The 24,102-nt window shown below is 32.9% G+C and overlaps 1 protein-coding gene across 6 annotated transcripts in view; it reads right to left on the reverse strand.

Annotated features, from left to right (window-relative positions):
* Positions 1-21: 21 nt before the first annotated feature.
* LOC149921215 (uncharacterized) overlaps positions 22-24,102 on the reverse strand; it is a 63,792-nt gene continuing 39,711 nt past the window's right edge. For 2 of the 6 annotated variants that reach the window (XM_090164030.1, XM_090164035.1), the window contains 20 exons: positions 10,322-10,883; positions 9,673-9,904; positions 9,161-9,214; positions 7,271-7,369; positions 7,066-7,211; positions 6,944-7,004; positions 6,789-6,887; positions 6,627-6,734; positions 6,431-6,565; positions 6,256-6,313; positions 6,104-6,187; positions 5,883-6,039; positions 5,414-5,579; positions 5,075-5,353; positions 3,719-3,963; positions 3,489-3,653; positions 3,155-3,426; positions 3,033-3,082; positions 2,508-2,620; positions 22-824 (listed from right to left, as the gene is read on the reverse strand). In XM_090164030.1, coding sequence (XP_090020156.1) covers positions 608-824; positions 2,508-2,620; positions 3,033-3,082; positions 3,155-3,426; positions 3,489-3,653; positions 3,719-3,963; positions 5,075-5,353; positions 5,414-5,579; positions 5,883-6,039; positions 6,104-6,187; positions 6,256-6,313; positions 6,431-6,565; positions 6,627-6,734; positions 6,789-6,887; positions 6,944-7,004; positions 7,066-7,211; positions 7,271-7,369; positions 9,161-9,214; positions 9,673-9,904; positions 10,322-10,883 — 3,302 coding nt within the window. In that variant the 3' untranslated portion in view covers positions 22-607. Of the gene's footprint in view, positions 825-2,507; positions 2,621-3,032; positions 3,083-3,154; positions 3,427-3,488; positions 3,654-3,718; positions 3,964-5,074; positions 5,354-5,413; positions 5,580-5,882; positions 6,040-6,103; positions 6,188-6,255; positions 6,314-6,430; positions 6,566-6,626; positions 6,735-6,788; positions 6,888-6,943; positions 7,005-7,065; positions 7,212-7,270; positions 7,370-9,160; positions 9,215-9,672; positions 9,905-10,321; positions 10,884-16,598; positions 16,703-17,027; positions 17,195-21,689; positions 21,750-24,102 lie in introns of those variants that run through there. The other 4 variants (XM_090164033.1, XM_090164032.1, XM_090164034.1 and 1 more) reach the window with 4 other exon arrangements.

Below are 24,102 nucleotides of genomic sequence, written 5' to 3' on the forward strand. Positions count from 1 at the left end.
CTATAATGATGAACATTTAGGTTTTTCCCTTAAAACAAATTTATCTGAGCACAGAAACTATGTAATACAATATATTGATGTATAATTAAAAAAAAGTTTATCACATGGATCTGTTTTCTTATGTATTCAAAAACTGGATTAATTTGAATAAGACCATAGCTTACCAGAATTAACCCAAACCATTTAACATACCAAGAAAAGATCTTATGTAGAAATAACTTCTTGGCAACTCTTACGACATTATTGCTTATAAAATTAATGCACAGTTTTGAGAAGTTAACGTTTAGTTGTTTAATAAATAAAATTTGGGCATAACAGACTAAAAACTAATTAAAAACAGATTTAACAAGGAATTGATAACAATAACTGTGTATAACAATATATACCGACTCTTTTGATACCTAACTAGCATCGCATAAGCAAAAAATATAGATGCCAACTATTTATCGATTAAAAATAATTCCACGCATTCCTAGAACTAAGTTTTCAATATGTTTAACAGAATATCATATTCTTACTTGACCTTATTAACATCACAGAATAGAAATATTGGTTAGCTATTGTTAAATGGCTGGTAGCTGCGGCAGATTTTGAAATTTTTTAAGAATTAGAAAGTTTCGTTATCATCGCAATTCGTTGTCCAGTGCCCAAACACTTCACAAACGGTGCAATAAGGCCTGTCTTCATTACGCGTTCCCCGATGTTGAGAATGGGACTCTATATCTTCACTAGCTTGAGTTGGGCAGTCTTCGGTATCATGTAAATCAAATCTGTCGCATATGTCACAGAAAAGGCGCGGAGCAACGACGGATTTAATGCCATTTCTAATGAGAAAATCACAAATTTCACTTTGAAAGTTACTTATTCTTGATATAAATGTCAATTAAAACAAAAAAAAATGTTTGTGTAATTTTACACATACTTCTTCCCAAATTTATTAAGCCACATTGAAATGTATATAAATATGTCTAGTCTAGAACCCGTGATTCTGTAATATATTAAGAAATGAACTAATAATTAATAAGGGTGTGCGAGCACTCGTTTTAAACGAGTACTTGAAACGAGTTCGGGTCGAGTACTCGGCTCGAAACTCGCTAAGCCTTCTGTGGAAACTCGCCGAGCATTCGAGTTCAAAGTTTCGCCAAGGTCAAGCTAGCTAAGAACCATTGAGTTGGGAATAAATAGAGGTACAACTAAATCTGGCTGGCGCGGGACCAATTTCGTTCAATATGGAGACTTTTTCAACTATATCGTTCAACCGTGGCGGCATCTGTCTCTAGTGGTGGCAACTATATTGCAATTGAATTTTTGCGCGAATCATATAACTTTACAAAATATAGATGGCGCTACCGCCTAATCATAAAGATGAATTTCGTACAGTCTTCTCAGAATAGGTCCCGCGTAACCATGGCAACCGAAATCGTAATTGTAATTCTATCAGTATTATTCCCAATTCAATGCTAAGAACTCGTCAGTCAATTTAAGTGTTGCCGAGTGCTCGATTTGCTAATTTATAAGGCGCGCATGCTCAGTTGTAAATTTAAACTTTAAAAACCTATGACGTCACAATTTTCAACCAATCAGGGCGCTTAAAAATATTTGACGCCATATTTTTTTGGGTTCCCGCCATTGGTCCATTAGAGTCATGAGGAAGTTTTAGTTCCAATTAACTGTTATCTATCAAAATCTTTTAAAAAATGCAAATTTTAAGGAATGGCATCCTAATAAATATTTTGATTCCTGATTTTTTCATATTACCAAGAACGTATATACGTATAAGAACGTTGAACGATCAAATTGGCGCCTGGTGCCATGATGCCAGAATAACTCCGCCCAAAAAAACCGCGTGCGGCCCGAGCTAAGGGTTATAACAGTTTCCTGTTCAAGCGCGTGCTGCACGCGGATTTTAGGGCGGAGTTATTCTGAAACCGATTAAATCATGGTCCAAGCGATGTCTTTTGTTCAACGTTACTCTAATATTAGCTCAACGTGAAAAGTTGGAAAACTTTTCTCCTTTGAAACAACTTATAGGGGGTATAAATTTTAAAATCGCTCAAAATTTTCAAACTCGTTAAAAACTCAAAACTCGCCTAAAATTTTCAAGCTCGTTAGGAATTTTCAAACTCGTTAGAAACTCGGTTCTTAAAAAAAAGGGTTAAATTAAAACTCGTAAGCTCGCTTAGTTTTTCAAGCTCAAACTCGAACTTGGAAAGATAAAATTTTGAAACTCGAACTCGACTCGATAGCCAAAAAGTGATACTCACACACCGCTATTTTAAATCCCACATACTGTTGTCTGCCAGCATGTGAAATCTAAATACCTACATTTTACATTTTTGATAGTGAGATTGCCTTATTGAAGGACTTTTATTGTTTCGATTTATGCAAATTTCAGTGTGGCTTTAAGTTCTTAAGGTGTAATACAACAATAGTGTTAGTTTGTTCCCAGGAAAGTGATCATAAAAGCAACTACAAAGCAGTGGAGGGCGTTGTTTTCAATTACTTACAAATTTAAATCGGTGGCGTCCAGCGAATCTCCATTCTCTAAACATTTCACTTTGTTGTTTAGTTCGTCATTTTTTCTTTGCATATCCACGATGACGGAGTTTAAAAATTCAATCTACAGATGTAAAAGAAACGAGAAGCCAAGCGAAAAATAAAATTGAAAAGAAAACTACAAAACGAAAGATGAAGGCGGAGAATCTCAGCTTATTTAGAAACGGTGGGGAGCCGTTTGAGTGTAACACAATATTTGAAGAACTTTGCTCCTTAAGAAATGCAGCCAATAAACAAAATTGTGCTATCAGTTACCGCGCATTGATATTACCATAAATTTCAAAATTAAGAAGAGTAAACATTTAAAATGAAATAAAAATATGGCACAGCCAGCGTGAAATGAGATTTAACATAAAAAGTGTGATAAAATAAGATTTGAAAAAAATAAATGGCCAAGAAAACGAGCACATTGAAGTTGGTTTTTTGGGGTTTTTCGCGCTACAACAAAATATATTATAAAATGAAATTTTACTAACCTGGCCTGTTAGCGATTCTTTCTCCTCCCGTAGAGATGAAATTTCAGGATCTAAACACCGTTAAATTAATACCTGGAGCCATGATATTCCCTTAAAGAATCATAAATATAAATGATATTCACCTGCATTATTTACATTGACTTGAGACCTTGCCACTGAAACTTGTAGCTCCACAACTTTATTCTCTAACTGTTTCTTGTCTTCCTCTAATTTCTGCGACAAAGCTTTATATTTTTGCAGACTGTCTTCATTGTTTTTGTTTTTCAAATGAGTAATTGCCGCTTTTTGGGTGTCTAATTCGTCCGTCCTTTCTTCCAGCTGTTTTTGAGTCACTTTTAACAATTTATCAAATGATAATTTATCTTTTTCAAGTGATTTTAACTGGGTTTCATTTCTAGAAAAGAATTAAGTTGTGAGTCACATTGCTAAACCACAAAAGGAAACCAGCAAATTTACCGTTGCTTTTCTTCATTTATTTCCGCTTCTAGTTTCTTATTCTCCAATTCCAATTTTTTCTTTTCATCAATAACACTCTGAAGGGAAGATCTCAGTTTTTGCTGTTCTGCATCATTTTCTGCAAACTTTTGCTTCATTTCATTCATAGCCACTTTTTCACTTTCACTACAATTAAGAAACAAAATGTCTACCACCATAATACAACAAAAAAACTCAATTTAAACACTAACAATTGGCCATGAAGATCATTCATCGACTTTGTGACTAGTTCTGTTTCCGCTAATTTCTTTTCTAATTCTTCCTTATGCTGTGTAAATTGAGCTCTTAAACGTTCTGTTTCAACTTTCAACGCCACCATTTGTATGTCTCGTTCTGAGAGTGTTTTTTCCTGTTTCTCTTTTTCTTCTTTTAAAATTTGGAATTGCCCCTCTAATTTTGATTTTTCTTTCAATAGATCTTCTTTTTGTTTCAACACCTATAAATATAAAAATTTTACAATTTGGGTCTTGATTATGGTATAATTAAAAATATATAGGCCAAGGTACGATTAAAATATTTAGGCCTTGGCAAAGGTACGATTAAAATATTTAGGCCTTGGCTAAGGGACGATTAAATTATTTGGGACTTGGCTAAGGTACGATTAAATTATTTAGGACTTGGCTAAGGTACGATTAAATTATTTAGGACTTGGCTAAGGTACGATTAAATTATTTGGGACTTGGCTTAGGTACGATTAAATTAGTTGGGACTTGGCTAAGGGACGATTAAATTATTTGAGACTTGGCTAAGGGACGATTAAATTATTTGAGACTTGGCTAAGGGACGATTAAATTATTTGAGACTTGGCTAAGGGACGATTAAATTATTTGGGACTTGGCTAAGGTACGATTAAATTATTTAGGACTTGGCTAAGGGACGATTAAATTATTTGGGACTTGGCTAGGGTACGATTAAATTATTTGGGACTTGGCTAAGGGACGATTAAATTATTTAGGACTTGGCTAAGGTACGATTAAATTATTTAGGACTTGGCTAAGGTACGATTAAATTATTTAGGACTTGGCTAAGGTACGATTAAATTATTTAGGACTTGGCTAAAGGTACAATTTAATTATTTGGGACTCGGCTAAGGGACGATTAAATTATTTGGGACTCGGCTAAGGTAGAATTAAGTTATTGGTCCTTGGCTAAGGTACAATAGGTGTTTCTATAAAATACGGGAGGTCATGTGTAAATGTTTTTTCTACGTCACTAGCTAAAGTTATTTTGAAGATAGAGAGCATGCGCTCGAGTCGATAAAGATTTTGGTATTTGAAGTCGACGTGCAAAACGCTCGTGCCAATAAAGCATTAAAAAGCTTAAGCTCGTGACGCGGGGAAAAACATTTTATACATTTAATTTTTTTATTGATTTATTTTATAGAAACATCTATTAAGTTATTGGTCCTTGGCTAAGGTACAATTAAGTTAATTGTACCTTAGCCAAGGACCAATAAGTTATTTAGTCCTTGGCTTATATACGAAGAAATTTTTTGGGTCAGTGCCTCGCTATGATGAAAATATTTGGGTATTGGTTGTTAAAAATACCTCTTCCTTTTGTTTTTGTACTTGATCATAATCAGTCTGAAGCTGAACCACTTTAGATTCATATTGTGTAACTTTCTTATTTGTAAAGGAAGCACTTTCAAGTTGTAAGGACGTTTCTTGTATTTTGGCATTAATAAGATGAAGCTCTGAATCTTTCTGATTCAATTTCTTGGTAAACTCGTTAATCTTTGCATTTTTTTCACCAGAATGTTTCTCTAGCTCAGCCACATTATCATTGAGATCACTGATTCTTGATTTGAACCTCTCAATCTCGAGTTCCTTGGGAAAACCAGATTATATAACAATTTTCCAAATTGAAAATATAAATAGATAACATACTTTGGTTTTCAAAATTTTATTTAAAGCTGTTATTTCTTCAGAGAATGTATCATTTAACTTCTTAATATCAGTGGCGTTTTTATCATCAGATAACTTAAAAATGTCCAATTGCTTTTCTAATTCTTGTGATTTGACTGAGAGTTGGGTTTTTAAATCATCAGCAATCCTACCAAATTAATTGGTGTTATTATTCTTTGAAACTTCTCCAAAATGTTTAAGGGATATTTAAAGTATCTAAGAGTGCCCCCAAATTTTGGTTTCTGGATACGATTCTGCAGCCTGCTAAGGGTAGAACCACACTAAACCTGTCCTAGAAGAGGGAAGGGGAAAATGAGCTACATTCTTTTGTTGTTCATAGCCTTCCACTATTATATTTGGAAATGGTGTAAATAAAATACGATCTGGCTGACACGTGAGCATGTTTCTCCCCTTGCAGGGCTGATGGAACCCTTAAAAAAAGAACACTAACTTTTCTTTTTGTCTGATTTCATTGTTCATTTCAACCAACTTTTGCGAATTATCACCAGAGGTATGCATTAAATCTGCTATTTGTTGCTCTAACTTTGTTTTTTGTAAAATTATCTGTTCATTTCTCTCTTCAGCATCTTTCAACTTACGTTCTAGGTCTAATAATTATGAAAACATGAAAAATTGCCACTATAAACCTGAAGGTTAATAGAGGATGCTTACCTGATGAATTAAGCTTAAGTTTATCTAAAGTTTCATTTAGGCCTCCCGTAAATGAATCAGACTTATTAATTTTTAAGTTTAGGTCTGTAAAACGTGCACACTTTCAATTTAAATATTATGTTTGTACGAAATGTAAATATTTTAAGACTAACCATCAATAACTTCCAACTGTTTTTGCTGCCTTTCTTTACTGGTTTCAAGTTCATTTTGCTTTATACAAAAATAAATTAAATAAAAAATAAATAACAAAATAGATTAACAAATTTACATGGAGCATGCGTAGAAAATTAAAGCGAGTGTAGGAATAAGGAAGATTAGGAAACGCACCATTTCAGATAATCGTTGCTGCAAACTAGATAGCTCGTTCTTTCTACTTTCCAAATTGGATTCGAGTTGGAGAATTTTTTCATCTTTGGTTGTTAAATCGGAATCCATAATCGCAAGTTTTTCATTATTCTCAAACTAAAGTTATATAAGTATATAGTTGGGTTTAATTTAGATGATTTAATTACAAATATGTTACTTCTCTTGATTCTAAATTTTTCACAACATCTTCAAGCTGAGTAACTTTAGTGCTTAAAACTTCAACACTTTCCTTATAAGTAGTAATTATCTTTTCCGCCTCTAATACCTGAATAATTTAAAAATATAATGACACAATATTTCTTATACAAGCAATATGTACTTTTTCAGATTCGGAAGAATTTGATGAAGCAACTTCTCGCTCCTTTTTTAACAACTCCTCAAGCTGCGAAACTTTATTTTTGTACTCTTCAGATTGGTTCTAAAATTCACGTAATTTCAGTTATTGCTATAAATTAATTGAATTTATTCTCATACTTCATGTTCACTTTTCATTATAGATTCTTCTTCAATGCGAAACTGTAAATCTTCAATTTTTCTGAATTCAAAATAACGTTGATTACTATAATTACACGATTACAAACAATACCAAATTTTACTTTTTCTCGTCTTCCAATAACAAGAGCAATTCATTTTTCTCGAGTTCCAAAGATTCGAGTTGATCACGCAAATTGGCTTCAACCTGAATCTTTTCATCTATTAATTTGACTTGTGCTTGTTGTAAATTGGACAGCTTTTGCTCTCGCTATGTTTAAAAATTATTTTTCAGCAGTGTGCTTAAATGTGACAATATTCCCATAATACCTCCTCAACTTGAGCCGCAGCTCTAACTACTTCGGAGCGTTCTAAATCTCGCTCTTTTAAAAGCTGTTCAATATGTTCTTCTTTCTCCCTTAAAGCAACCTAAAAAAATTTTAAATGAATGTTAAAAGCGTCTAAACTTAAGAAAAGGTTTAAGAAAACTGCCATGTCATTGCATAATGTAAAATTAAATTTTTGTATTAAATATATTTGTCCCCTTTGACCTTTTGAATTATGACATTATTGTATCAAATGTATGGGTAAATTCAAATTGTAATGTAAGAAAAAAGCATGATTTTTGGTGCAAATAATAAAATAAATAACAATAAGCATCCAGTTTTATTAATTTTTTTTATAAAAATGAATCACATTTATAAAAAAAGAAAACAACACCACCATCACCACTTATGTACATTACTGTAGTAAATTTTAATCTCTATAAAACATCTCTTTTACGTATAAAAATAAAAACATCTAGCATTCTACATAAAAAAGTGCAAAATGTGCTGTCATTGACCTTAATTGTGCTTAACTGTAAAAGCAAATGACCAAACGTTTAATTCTAGCAAGTACTTCAAAAAAATATTTTGGAATAAAGCTGTCAAAAATATGAATAATAATGCAGAAAAGTAATTTCTATTGTGGTAATGTGGCACTCGGAAGTAAATATTCTTTAATTAAAAATTACAAATCTAACGAGTCTTTGAATGGACCATTTATTGAAATCTAGCAGAAGTAGAAAAAGGTGACCTTTTTTTTATTAAAAAACAGTCGAGTGAAAAAGAGCAGCTCTTCATGTTCTCCATGCCTAATATAAAAAGCAACAATGCTATTTTTTTAAGTTCTTCTCCAACATTTTTTTCTTTTTCCAACAATATAATTAAAATTTTAATATTAAACATGTCATGGCTGATTTTCGGCATAAATATCAATGTGAATCTTCTCCATCTGTAATTCTTCATAGATCCTCTTGACGTTAACTAATACGCAGGCCTACATGTATTATTACTCTTACATTTTAGAAAAGTTTCACCAAAAAGTCATTTCTCAAAGCGCATAAACTCCAATCAGCCATATTTGTTTATTAATATTAAATTTCCCCGGTTATGTTTTTGAAAGTCAAAGCATTTTGTTGCAAATTTTAATATAAGCTTGTGTCAATAAGCCTGTTAAGAGGTTTAAAGCCCATTGCAGAGTTTCGTAAAAGATATGTTAGGCAGAAGTTATTCGATATGGTATAAATAAAATTATTGCACATATTAAAACAGTCGAATATTAAAGCGAGTTTCTGCTCATAGACAAGTAAATTATAAACAAATCACTGAGCTTGCTTATCTATTGAGCCAATTGGTATATATCACTGTTAAGAATCAGTTAATTAGAAGATAATGGCCAGCTGACATTATTTCGACTCCTCCCACTGAAGTACTGCCATCATGTGGTAAAAAGTTTTTGAGCAGAGTCTCGCTTTAAACCAGGTACAATTAGTCAGTTCAGAGTTATAAGGTCTATGATATAAACCTTTTGTATTAAATATTGCTGGAAACTTATCAATTAGAAAAGAAAGTTAAAGTAGAACAAAATATAATCTTTTTATACGGGGTTCGTATAGATATACTGCAATGTGCTTAATATTTCCTCTGATACGATATATAATCACCAACCTGTCAAAAAATTTAATTTATACCAGTTGTTTCGTATAATCTAAGTTCGTATAAGTGCAAGCGTCCCGTTTATAATATCATAAAATGGTAAGTTCTCAATATTAAATAAATAACAATAACGAATGAATATCCCGCGTTACGAATGATCTATGGCAGTTTCCTTAACGACTGATATGCCACGATTTAAGAGAAGGGGAGCACCAGGTTGGGTTCCGGCAATGATACTTACTTGCAATGCAGTTGTAGTTGCTGTGGCACTTGTGGTGGCTGGACGTATGGCTTTCTATAGAAAGAAAAGAAAAATATATAAGTAATTTTAGAATCAACCGAATCCATTAGGTCTTTTTTAATCAGTTACGAATCCTTAAAACAGCGAGCTTATATAATGAATTCAACAATTAGCAAGCGGGAATAAAAAAGCGTTATAATTATAATGTCATTTTGACTTTGAAATGGAATGAGTTAATGTCCCCAGGCAGATGCGAATAAATGTAGCTGGTTTGTCTACTGGGGAAAAGGAAATTATTCCGCAGGTTTTCTTTCACCACAGTATTTAATGATGTTAAATCACATAGAAGTCCTTATATTTAATGTGCAAAATCCATAAAGCTTTGGGCTGTTTACAAGGTTGAGGTTTTCACGGATATTTCAAGGTTAATTATTATGTTTAAAATTTTTTTCACGGTATCGCTGCGCTGTTTAGTGGGTTAGTACATTTCAAAGCGGAAATGCGGGAGATACCTGAGCGTTAGTTAAAGCTTTAACCCCAAGCCTTACTTTTCCAGCATAGGCGCTGGAAGCCGAACTCATGGAACTGTTGAGAGATTCGTGGCTGCCCGTTCGTCTGTGGAGAGGGGAGTTGTTCGGTGTCACTGATGATACTCTGGTGGTTGTGGACGTACGGCCACCCCCAATTTTGGAAATTTTGTGAAGCGGGGCAAAAAGACCATGTTTCATTCTACAATCAAAGTATCTGGAAAAGAAGTCACAATCAGAATACGTCCAACTTTATTGAAGAGTAGCTACATTAAAGCTCAATAGTCAAGTTACATTAGAGACATTTGTTCAGAGACCTTTAAGCATTTCTCCACGCACAAATATTTTGACTTTCTGTTACTAAAGCAATTGATATATTTAAGTTACGAATGTGCTCTGTAACTCTTTCAAGAATAATTTAAATAAACTAGATCTGCGATTAGGAACCAAAGAGATCACCGCCAATTTCATTTTACCGCAATTGTTTTCTAGGCACGATTGTAGCTTAATACATATGAAGGGTGCTCCTGCGAACCAATGTGAAGTACACCGAAACATTTAGTCATATAAACTAGGTAAGTTCTTATACATGGAGGGATATTGAAAGGTCTCCGCGACTGACAATGGAAGATACCTCTTTCCGGCCACTGAGCCATCATTCTTCCCAACAGGGTCATCGAGCTCAACCCCCGCCCAGTTCCCGGGAGCGAAGGTGGTGGTTCCCAGGAAACGGAGCGTTCCCATTTTGACTCCGCTGGTGGAACTGACTATGACTCGATCGCCGACTTTGATGGCGGGACTGAGAGTCGTTGTTGTGGTCGTGGACGTCGTAGTGCGGACGGAGGCCGGAGTACCCTTGACGCTTCCGGCCGGCGAGGTGACGCTGGGTGGTCGGCTGGTACTCCTGACCATGCTGGAGTTGGGTGTCGAAGAGCCATTGGAGGTGGTGGGAAGACGAGTGATGCGGTGCAGGCGGGCGAAGACGCCTCTTTTCGGTTCGCATTGGAAATAGCGGACACCGGCCACGGATCCGTCGTTCTTGCCGACAGGCTCGTCCAGGACTACCCCGGCCCATTCTCCAGGGGCAAATTGGGTTTCGCCGATGTACTGAATGTATCCTGGTTTTGTGCCATTGACGAAGACGCGGTCTCCGATGATGAAGTCATCGGTGTTGCTCGTTAGCACCTCCGACGAATCTATAAACGATAAAAGTAAGAGATACTTGAGTATCATTCGACATAATTGCATCTTTATGTTAGTACTTTAAACTCGACTATGCATTTTAATTATCTACCCTAATCTACTTCCCTAATACATCGCAAAAGAACTTGGCTAGTTTACATTACAGCAAAAGCTTCAGAAAAAAATAAAACACTTTGGCCATACCTAAAAAGTAACCAGTCGGGTTGTAAGACAATATTAATACATCAACGTTAGGTCAGCGTTAGAATGGGGGCTGACAAAAAAGGGGTAAGCACCGGGTTTTCCACGTGAAATTGCGAGATGACGTCAAAGAGAGGGCGCTACCAAGAAAATCTGTACCTTGACGTTATCACGCCAGTTCACGTGCCAAACCAATACCCAATGTTAACCCCCTCTTCCGTCAGCCCCCCCCCCCCCATTCATCCGCTGGCCTCACTGACCATTGTCCTACAGCACGACTCCTTACTTTCTTCTCCCGGCTTTGGCCAAATAATGATTATCGAATCTCAACTCAAAAATAAACTCATTGAATTCTTAGTGGTAAAAATTTTAACAATTGTGACTCAAAAGCGTTTAACGTCCTACTGTCAGCACCAACCAAACCTCACGGCATCTCTGCCAACAAAGAGAATAAAATAAATTTATTGCTCACTCCCCGAAATTGAAATAAAGTTTTACATAAATGTAGACACTAGACAGCGTGAAATTTTACAATCACGAAAACTAAGTAATCTCAAATTCATTTCGTGTTTTAATTATTTGAATATTTTAGCACGTTCTTCCGATGACATAGCGAAATGTTTTCACTATTTTTTTCGGGCTTGGAATAATTTACCCCAGTTTTTCGACAGTAACTTTTTCGAACACTACATTAGTAAACAAATTTATTTGAAAACGCGTGTAAATCGACCTATATTTAGCAAGTTGGCAACGCGAGCCTCGTAATTAAAAGTGATATAGGATGCTGTTGTATATTGTGGGCGTTTAGGGGTAATTCGGTAGTTCTACGTAATATTTTTTAGCGGGAAAAACAATTTATAATTTCAGCTGGAGGGGTTTTTAATTACGGTAGCGCTTAATGTCCCGCGAACGAAATGATCTAAGCTTGATAAACGTTAGAAAACCGAGACAACTAATGACCTAACTAGGGACGGAAAACGGGTTTCGTACGATTTCGCGTCTTAACCAAGATTCACCCCAACGTTGGAACTACCAGATTTAGAAAATGTACCACATAAAAAATGTGGGTCAAAAGCGAGCGATAATATCAGTTTACTCTTTCTGAAATTCCACCTACACTTTTAAGTATGGGGGCAGCGGATAGCGAAATTTGGTGCCGTTTATTCTGGCAAGAAATTATTGTAAAACCACACAAAATGCATCGTGGCGCCGGCATTGTGACAAAAACGTGGTCCCGTACATTGTCTAAGTAGATACGCTATTTCGACAAAACATTAATACATTGGCGAACGAAACAATTTGGCTTATTTTTACCGTATTTTGGACTTTTTTTTAACTTAATGATTTCTAAATTAGTTTAAATAAAGAATGTTGTAGTGGCTAATTTCGAGATACTAAGTTTTTCAAATGTTTTGCTCTTTTCTTTACGAAAAACGAGATACATGTTTAGCTAAAGAAGAAATAATTTTAGGAAAAAGACCAAAATTTACTTTACGGAAAAAGTTGATTTTCAAATTTATTTCACTTAAGAAAAATTTATCCTTATCCAAAGGGAAATTATTTATAACAATAACAACTAAATGATAAATATTAATTTCATCTAAAGGAGAGACATTAATTTCATCTAAAGGAGAGACATTAATTTCATCTAAAGGAGAGACATTAATTTCATCTAAAGGAGAGACATTAATTTCATCTAAAGGAGAGACATTAATTTCATCTAAAGGAGAGACATTAATTTCATCTAAAGGAGAGACATTAATTTCATCTAAAGGAGAGACATTAATTTCATCTAAAGGAGAGACATTAATTTCATCTAAAGGAGAGACATTAATTTCATCTAAAGGAGAGACATTAATTTCATCTAAAGGAGAGACATTAATTTCATCTAAAGGAGAGACATTAATTTCATCTAAAGGAGAGACATTAATTTCATCTAAAGGAGAGACATTCATTTCATCTAAAGGAGAGACATTCATTTCATCTAAAGGAGAGACATTCATTTCATCTAAAGGAGAGACATTCATTTCATCTAAAGGAGAGACATTCATTTCATCTAAAGGAGAGACATTCATTTCATCTAAAGGAGAGACATTCATTTCATCTAAAGGAGAGACATTCATTTCATCTAAAGGAGAGACATTCATTTCATCTAAAGGAGAGACATTCATTTCATCTAAAGGAGAGACATTCATTTCATCTAAAGGAGAGACATTCATTTCATCTAAAGGAGAGACATTCATTTCATCTAAAGGAGAGACATTCATTTCATCTAAAGGAGAGACATTCATTTCATCTAAAGGAGAGACATTCATTTCATCTAAAGGAGAGACATTCATTTCATCTAAAGGAGAGACATTCATTTCATCTAAAGGAGAGACATTCATTTCATCTAAAGGAGAGACATTCATTTCATCTAAAGGAGAGACATTCATTTCATCTAAAGGAGAGACATTCATTTCATCTAAAGGAGAGACATTCATTTCATCTAAAGGAGAGACATTCATTTCATCTAAAGGAGAGACATTCATTTCATCTAAAGGAGAGACATTCATTTCATCTAAAGGAGAGACATTCATTTCATCTAAAGGAGAGACATTCATTTCATCTAAAGGAGAGACATTCATTTCATCTAAAGGAGAGACATTCATTTCATCTAAAGGAGAGACATTCATTTCATCTAAAGGAGAGACATTCATTTCATCTAAAGGAGAGACATTCATTTCATCTAAAGGAGAGACATTCATTTCATCTAAAGGAGAGACATTCATTTCATCTAAAGGAGAGACATTCATTTCATCTAAAGGAGAGACATTCATTTCATCTAAAGGAGAGACATTCATTTCATCTAAAGGAGAGACATTCATTTCATCTAAAGGAGAGACATTCATTTCATCTAAAGGAGAGACATTCATTTCATCTAAAGGAGAGACATTCATTTCATCTAAAGGAGAGACATTCATTTCATCTAAAGGAGAGACATTCATTTCATCTAAAGGAGAGACATTCATTTCATCTAAAGGAGAGACATTCATTTCATCTAAAGGAGAGACATTCATTTCATCTAAAGGAGAGACATTCATTTCATCTAAAGGAGAGACATTCATTTCATCTAAAGGAGAGACATTCATTTCATCTAAAGGAGAGACATTCATTTCATCTAAAGGAGAGACATTCATTTCATCTAAAAGAGAGACATTCATTTCATCTAAAGGAGAGACATTCATTTCATCTAAAGGAGAGACATTCATTTCATCTAAAGGAGAGACATTCATTTCATCTAAAGGAGATACCTAAAGTTAAAATATAGTTTGGCTTCGCCCAAGCGAACATTACACTACTGAGCATAAAAATGTATTTCTAAATCGTGAATAATTCATTTGAATAAAAAGTAAGTCAAACGAAGTTAGCTGTAAAAGTGAAAGCATTCAACCGCCAGTAAGCCGTAAACCAAAGGCGAGCAGTGACGGCAGACAGCTTGAAATAGTGGGGTCAAAAAGGCCGACCAAATTCCCAGCGTATCGCCCCTAAAGGGGCCCTGACCAACCCACCAAAAACGTCTCAGAGGGGGCGCTACAAGCACGCTCCAAGTCACCAATAGATCAAATTCCTCGCAAATCACATTTTGACGCGCCGAAACACCACCCAAAACGGACCCCCTCGGATTAAAAAAAATCAATAGAATGACGCTACAAAAATACCCGTGGCTAAAAAACACACGAATCGGTAGTTCAGTGCATAAACTCTCAAGTATTAGTTTTTAAATAAATTGAATTGTTAGTTCCTATTGTTCGTCTAGCGTCTGGGATTTCACGATTTCATTAAAAAAATAAATTGTAAGTTTTCTCTGTACAGATAATTCATAAAAATTCGCAATTTGCTGTCAAAATATTAGTGCAAAAATATAGTAAATTACAGTCGTTATGTTCTGCCACAAATACGGTAAACTTCGAAATTATACGTTAATCCTATAATAACTAGTTACTCATTAATTTAAATTATCTCAAATGAGAGCATTTTTCTTATTCAAGAATCAACTGTTTTCTTAATTTATCCACGTACAAAAAAACACACCAGCAAATAAATTCCATTGGACGCATGAAATTCATTAAGGTTAATTTCTTTGTTCAATACTCACCATAAACTAAATAAGAAAAAATAAATAAATTTCACGTGAAAATAAAATTGATTATACGCGTTCGGTTTACCATATTTTAGCACTAAGGAAGAGAAATATCTATAAACCAAAAAAACGGCAAATTAAAAATCTGTGGAGTCAGCGAGTCTAAAAACAATGGGAACCGTAGGTAGCACAAAAGACATAAAACAATGGTTAATTATTATAAAAAAAACATAGGATTATTATAGCGCATTTTCGCCCCGGACTGTTTAAAGAATTTTACGTGTAGAAATAGCAGAATTTTATTTTTTAATTAAGCCTAACCATTGCCAAGGTAGGGACGATTTAAAGCCCACTAACGTATCAAAACCTGTTTAGAGAGATATCCGTGCGGTTTAAACCGCGAAGAAAAATCCTACACTTTTATCAGACTTCACGGCCATCCAAGTTGGAACCGCCTTATTTTCAAAACCACCTAAAACTTCGACCCACACAAAATTGTTCACTGCGTACGCTGTCTAACTCATTTTTCTCTCTTTTAAAAACGTTTTAAAAGCAAACAGTTTTTTTTGGCTATTTTCTGACAACTTATGTTTTTAACTTCCTAAGTTTTAAATGTTTCGTGGCTATGTAAATTAGAAAGGCGTTTTGTGGCCAAATATTCGGGTTTCTTTAAATTATTTTAAATAGAATCCCTTTAGTAATAAAATTGATATTTAGATTAATAGTGAGATTAAGTAAAGTATATTGAAACGCGCAGGAAAGCGTTTAAATCACAATACAAAAATAATTTTTTAATTAATTAACATTCATAATGACCTAATGAAAGATGGATGAATATTCAAAACGGAATTTCCATAAATTAGGAAGTCTTATTATACGAGCTAAATAGCTTTAATATTGATAAATGGTATAGTAATTTTTAGTTCAATATTATGAACAATTAATTTTAAATGCAAAATAATACTGTCAAAATTTTCAAAATACGTAAAACTATTAAATGTTAATAAAATAATTATTAATTGGAAAAATGTTACCCTGATGAAATAAATAATAAATGCATAAAACTATTAACTACACTAAACACTTGGTAATATCGAAATTAAACTTATCTACTAACTTTACAAAAACAATTTAAAAAGATGGATTTTATAGAATTAGTTAAATACATTAACTTTAATTAAAAAAAAATTAAAAACTTACCCACATCGAATGCAATATTATTGAATATTTTCTTAAGTATTTTAATAAAATAATTGCAATTTTTAGTAATGAAAATCACCATATATTTTTCACCATTCTTAAAATGAATCGGAAGTGTTTAAGATTATGGTAAATAATTCTGAATTTAAACTCGCACCGCAAATAATTTCTAAAATGAAATAGAAAAGGATAATTAAAATCTCACCAAAATTAATATAGCGCATCGTAAAGTAACGTAACGTTACCGTCCAACCAAATTGAAAACGGAATTGTAAATGAGCGATAAACAAATTTTACAATCCCACAGAGTTTAATAAAAATGAAAAAAGGGGTTAATAAACTTGGCGAGTTTTTGACACTTTGGGGTGTGTGACATAAAACAGAATAGTACCCTACTTAAAAAGAACACCCTAAAAATAATAAACTTCCCGTCGCCTTATGGAAAAAAATATTGAAAAAATATCCAAATTTGTTAAATGGTAAACATAACGGTCCTCGATTTGGTTAAACGCGAGATTACGGTTGGTATACGCTAAATATATTAACACGCGGAGGGGGGAGGATGAAAGAAAAATAAATTAAAATATTAAAATAATATAAATAAATGCAAATGCAATAAAACAATATATAATACCGTCGAAGCAAGTCTCCTTAAAAAGCCTGTATCGCATTTGTGAAGTTGGCAACGTTGTGATGGAAATAGGCATTTTACAAATTGCTAAATAACTTTGAAAGAGGAGGGGCGCCACAAATAATGAAACTTAATGAAGAGAGCGCGAGCAGCGCCGCCAGCGGACAGCGCGGGCACTACCAGTCTAGAGGGGCAGACCGACGAGTCGAACGACGCTCGCGGATGGAGGATCCGAGCGGACGGCAATTGCCCTCTAGCGCGGTTCACTCTTAGCTTGACACGCTACTCGCAAACGCACACACGGTACCACGTTACTTGGTATCATTGGCGAGTTATATCCGCGGAACATTTACAGGGAGTTTCTATTTTAAAATATTTTTATTTTTCTGGTTTGCCATCGAGAATTTCGAAATGGTGCGAGATTGTTTTTTTGGGTATTTTTATCAAGTCAAATTGAAAAAAAGAGGCGTACCAAAAATTTTCTATCACAGGTATCGCCAAAAAAGTATATCAAATATCTGATATTTTTGAAATCAAAATAAATTAAAAGTAATATTAATATTTGACATTTATTAGTTTAAAAATCGGTAAGATCGCGATATCGTTTAAGAATCGGTAAAATCGCGATATCGTTTAAAAATCGGTAAAATCGCGATATCGTTTAAAAATTGGTAAAATCGCGATATCGGTTAAAAATCGGTAAGATCGCGATATCGGTTAAAAATCGGTAAGATCGCGATATCGGTTAAAAATCGGTAAGATCGCGATATCGGTTAAAAATCGGTAAGATCGCGACATCGGTTAAAAATCGGTAAGATCGCCATATCGGTTAAAAATCGGTAAAATCGCGATATCGGTTAAAAATCGGTAAAATTGCAATGTCTGTTAATAATCGGAAAAATCGCGATATGTTGTTTTTAAATATTTAAAAAAAATCCAAAAGTCAAAATTTCAGCCAGATATTCCAAAAGTAGATTATTATCTTAACGTTGGATTGCAACGGACGACCGAGCGTAAAAATTGTCTGCCGTAAAGCAATGGCTTAGCCAGGGGGGGGGGGAGGGGCACAGGGGGCACATGCCCCCACCCCCGAAACGTATGGTCGTACGTACAAATATTTTTCTTTTTTTCAATGGTGTGCCCCCCCCCCCCCGAAACAAAATCCCGGCTATGCCACTGCTGTAAAGCGACCGCCATACAATAATTGGTGAAGAATTTTACTATAAATTGCACTGGACTATATAGGGGACCCTGGATGTATATTAAAAACAATTGTTATGCGGTTCGAGGTTAGAGAAAGGACTACCAGGCAACTAAACGAGAAAATAGTAGACGAGCTTTTGCATTTAAATATTTCTAGTTGATATTGATAGATAATTTTCAATGAACGCAATGTAAAATTCGTTCAGTTGATACTTTTCGCGAAATGGAAACAGTCCCCTGTACACGTCGATTTAAAGGTGAGTTGACGTCATTTGATTTTTATTTTTCGTTCGTGGAGGGCGAAACGGGTCTGTGGCAAAACAAGTTACGCAAAGGTTGGTTGACTAAGGCGGTGGGGGCGGTATTCTAGGCGCCCGAATCCGAGAGAGGGTTAAGATTGCGCCGGGGGAGGGACTTACGGATAAGGATGCGGGTGACCGATGGCCATATCATCCTTGTCATCATTTTCCAAAACCAAAATCTCTCCAAACGCCTTTCAATTTTAAGAATAAATAAAGACGCCATTTTTGCCAACTCGTTTCAAATATATTCTTGAAATTCATGGAATCAATATAAAAACTTTGAGATAAAATTACTGGGAAAACTTGAATTTTCGCTATCGTTAATGCGGTACTGGTTTATACGAGTAATTTACAGATATCAGAAATCCAAGAAAAGTAAAGTGTTTATCCGAATATTTAATTTGGAATTCGGTACCTATAACTTTATAATTAAACAACCCGATATTCGTTTTATAAAATAATTTATTCTAAGAAACCGATAAATTTATTATAGATAATTAAATTTAACTACCCGATAATTTATTGCATATAATTAAATCGAACTAAACGATAAAATATTACTGATAATTAAATTGAACTACCCGATAATTTATTATATATAATTAAATTGAACTATCGGATAATTTATTATAGATAATTAAATTGAACTAACCGATAAAATATTACTGATAATTAAATTGAACTACCCGATAATTTATTATATATAATTAAATTGAACTATCGGATAATTTATTATAGATAATTAAATTGAACTAACCGATAAAATATTACTGATAAATAAATTGAACTAACCCATGCTTTGGTCTATGCCATTAAGCAAAACTTAATTTCAGAGTAATATTTTAAAAATAACCTTTTTTGTCAAAAATTTTAGATACCAAATAAATTTATAATATTTATAATATAATATTATTTTTAATAATAAATTATTAAAAATAAACGTGTAAGTTATCTATTGAAAACACGATAAATACTTTTTAAAACTAAAATGTAAAAAAAATAATAATTTAAGATTAAAACCAGAACAAATTTGATCCTTAAGTTTCTTCCCAATAATAATCATAACCAAATTATTATTATAGTGACTTTACCCTATTATTATATTGCACATTCAGAATTTTCGTAATGCCTATTTAAATAATTAATATTAAATATTATTATTAATATACTACTATATTTCCCTACACATTTCAATGTGTAGTATATGTATAGTACATTCAGAATACTCAATGTCTATTCCAATAATATCAAATATTATTAATAAAATAAAATCCCCTTAGACGTTTTTATTTATTAATATTAATATTTATTATTAAAAATGCCTTACACATTTTAATGTCTATTATATAGCGCATTCGGATTACAAACACGTTTTTTACTGTGTAATTAATGTAGTTTGACTTCGTTTTTATTAACTTAATGGATATTTCAATAAAATTAATATTTATTATTAAAATTTATCTCCAAATTTTAATGTCTTTTATATAGCACATTCAGAATACTATCCAACGTCTATTTAAATAATATTCGACAAACATTCCTAACAAATAGATCCAATCAGAAAATAAATTCAATATGGCAATAAATAAGAGTTTCGACAATGAAGGCAATACCGAGTCTTCGTTGTAAAATAGCACACGCCCGCAAAGCGAAATATTTAAACGATTACTAAGAGCGCCGCCTTAAATCCGGGCTATTTAAGGCGCCGAGGTGCTGTTGCCAAATAAAAGCGCGGGTGTCCGAAGCGGACAGAAAGAGTTATAAAAAGAAGAAGTCAAAGCGTATGCCCAATAAAGTAAATAAGGAAGAGCCCTTAGTTCTTCTCCGCTGTCATTCTGAGCGCTTAAAACCCACATTGTCGCTTCCAATTCTACGAGCGAAGTTTTGCGAATAATAAAATAAGTGAAATATTTCACGGTGTCATTGGCTTTTTTTCAGTTCAATATTTTGATTTTACGTTATTCGAAATGATTATTTTATAGCCATATTATTTTAATAGCAATAGCGAGGTATTATCAAATACATTCTTGTTAATGGTAAAATATTATTGGAGGATTGTGCGTGTGTAATTAAATTAATTATTTAATTGGAATCAAATTTAGCGTTGCATAATTTAAAAATAGGGCCCAAATTAATAGAAAAATAGGGAAAATGTGTTGTACTATAAAATTAACAATAAAAATTATATTATAATAAAATATTAAACTGCAAAATAAAATTTATAGTATTATATTAACCAACAATAAAATAGGTACTATAATGAATAATAAATAAACCAAAGGAACATTATTAAAAATTACATTATATATTTAATTTATATTACATAATACTTAAGTGTATTGCATAGTTAATTTATAACATCATATTAATAAAAAATTAAATGTAACATGAATTTAATTTATTACTAAGGTACTATTGTGAGACCTATTTCATAGATAATTAAATTTTTAATTATTCAGTTATTTTTAATCAACAAATCAAACGAAACAATATAAGTATAAGTTAAATAAACTACATTAACGAAATTTCATAGATATAATTTGATGAAAAATAAACATTAAAGAATGTTTTAATTATTTGTTATTTTTAATTAACAAATCAAATGAAATAATTTAAGTTTGAATGAAATAAAATATATGTATGAAATTTCGTAAAATGTTTTTCAATGAAAAATAATTATTATAGAGGATTGAAATTGTTATTTTTAATCAACATATCAAAGGATATCATGTAAACCTAAATTAAAATATTAAAAGTAAAATTATATAAATAAAGATACCTAACTTCAACGTATCGCGAACCGACCACCAAATTTAACCCCAAAACCTACAAATACCTATCAAATAAATTCGATCGAAGGTTACCAATCCACAGAGACCGTAAATCAGGAGCACAGTTACGAAATAACCGCGAGTACAAACCGCCGTGGAAAGGGTGATTTCAAAGCGCAGCATCAGTCGCTTACGCATCCAACTCTGCCCACATTCGCGCAACCCAACGAATCAAACTTTTCTGGATAATTCTAGCAAAACATTCCGTAATTTAAAGTGGGCGCCTGAGACCTTAAAAGGCATCGCCGCTATTAATTAAATTTCATCGGAAAAAACAAAATTTTAAATGAATCAAACCCAATTTTTGGAGATGAATTTAAAGCACTAACCGTGATCTTCGAGGTCCTCCATGCTTTTAAAACTCAATCTAGTTAGTTCCCACCGATAGAACCATAAAATTATCGTGCAAAGTTTAAAATTACACCCAAAAGTTTCAAAATGTTCCGCCTTCGATTTTCCCAGCAAATAATATTTTTTTGGACGAAATAACGATATGGCGTTTTGCCCGTAGTCCATAGGTTCAAAAGGTTCAGAAAATCTTTTTTAAATAGTTTTTTTTTTGTTTTAGCCGGATTCCGAATATTAAAAGGGGTTTACTTAAAGGGGGGGGGTTACTTAAAGGGGGGGTTCCCTTAGAAGAAAGTAAAAATTATGCAAGCCAGCTTGCGCTAAATCGGTTTTGATCATACGAAGATAGCGCAGCCTAAAATATTGTAAATGTTTTCAAACTGAGTTTTTCTCATAAAATACAGTTGCGGCGTTAGAACAGGGTTGCCAAAATAGTTTGATTTAAATTCCCTGTCCATTTTTAGAGATTTTTCACTGATCTTTTTAAGCCCCAAATTAAACAATTTTTAGGGAAATAGGTTGGCTGATTTATATCAAATTAATTTTTAAAAAATTATTAATTCAAAACCGAGGGGTAACACAGTCTCAGATAATCTGTACACCGAGTTCGTCCATTTAGCACTGTTAAAGGTACATGTTTTCAAGAGTTCACGAGTTCCATTTAGCACTGTTAAAGGTACATGTTTTCAAGAGTTCACGAGTTCCATTTAGCACTGTTAAAGGTACATGTTTTCAAGAGTTCACGAGTTCCATTTAGCACTGTCAAAGGTACGGCAGTGTACACCGAGTTCGCAGAGTGTCTTACCCCTCATTCAAAACACTTGTTATTAATGCAAATGTAGGTTCTTTAGCAATGTCAATTCAGAGCTATCTTTAATTTAGTTTTTAATAAGTAATTAAATTTAATCAAGATTAATTTAAAGTTTAGTTTTACTTACATTATTAATAATTTTTTCAAGAAAAAAAGAACCATTAAACGTTAAAAAAATCAATAAAAATTTCCGATTTTTTATTGAAGTTTTTATTTTTAATACAATTTTTTAAATTAAACTAATTTTAAATATTAATTATCGATTCCCTGATACTTTCCTTGTATTGATAACGCAAACTGAAAATTGAATTAATTAATTAAAATTAATTACCACTCGAAAATTTGAATTGATATTGTTAGAGAAAGTACTATTTTCACGTAAAAACATGATTTAAAATATAAATCCATTGCTATTAAGAAAACTTCCAAGTAATTCTTAATCTTGAACAAAATCGTTTATTAAAATTTAAAAAACCAATCTTATAGGTAGAAATAGAAATCGAATTAGCAATAATATCATTTAATTTAATTATAATTAAAGATTAGGTTACCAACCAAATAATAAATGAATTGGGGAAATATATATTTCAGGTTAAAAAAATCAAAATTAAAATAATCTAATACAAGAAAAATTTCAATAGAAATAAAATTTCTATAATAAAAATAATATATTTTTTTCTAAATCAAAATAATCAACCTCCCAGATTTTACGAAAACACTTCTAGTTACTTCGCAGTGTGGATATGGTTTGAAATAATGGAAAATGTATGTTAGGTGCAGCTTGTTGAATTGGCTGGCCATAGTAATTATATCCAGACAATATAATGTATTGGGATTGCAAGTTGATTTTTATCGGCAGCACGCGCGCGCCGGGGAAGAGTGAAGGACTACAAAAGCGCTCAGTTCTCACGAATTGACCTCTATCACAATAAATTACCAAAAAAAAGCGCAAGCGAAAACGATTGGGGGGAAATAATTCGTTATAGCGAATATTACGAATCTACATATTTAAAGCGAGATTAAGCTAGCCATACTGAACGTGTAAGTGAAACTTCTTCGATATTTTCCCGTTGTTATTCAAATTTAACTAGAATTTTAAATTTTAAGGAAAAATATTCAATAATCAAGTATTTTGATTTACGTTCAGTTGATAAGAGTTCTGAAAAGAATAGCAGGATTTTTACATTTTTTGTTAAAACGGAACTAAGAATGAGTTAGGGGTAGTTTTCCAACTGAATTTTAATAAGATTGTATCAAAAGTAAATGAACCGAAGTTATCAGACTGCTATACTCCCCATGTTGGAGGCGTTTTCCATATGAAGTTACATTTGGACCGCGAATTTGAAATTTTGCGCTCTCCCAGGCCGAAAAAAAAAAGGTTTTGGTTTTTATGAAACCATTTCTTATACATAGAAATAGCTATACCCACAATTCCCAAGTGCAATTTATCACGTCAAAAGACGGGGATGGAAATTAGCTTTTATTTGACTCGATTTTCTCATCATTTTCATAAGGAAAACGCCCTCTGATTCTGAGCGCTATTTCGATAACTTCGGTTCATTTACTTCTGATTGTATTTATTT

The sequence above is a fragment of the Leiobunum rupestre genome, chromosome 11 (assembly GCF_980474605.1).
Source record: "Leiobunum rupestre chromosome 11, qqLeiRupe1.1.hap1, whole genome shotgun sequence".
Classification (NCBI taxonomy): Eukaryota; Metazoa; Arthropoda; class Arachnida; order Opiliones; family Sclerosomatidae; genus Leiobunum; species Leiobunum rupestre.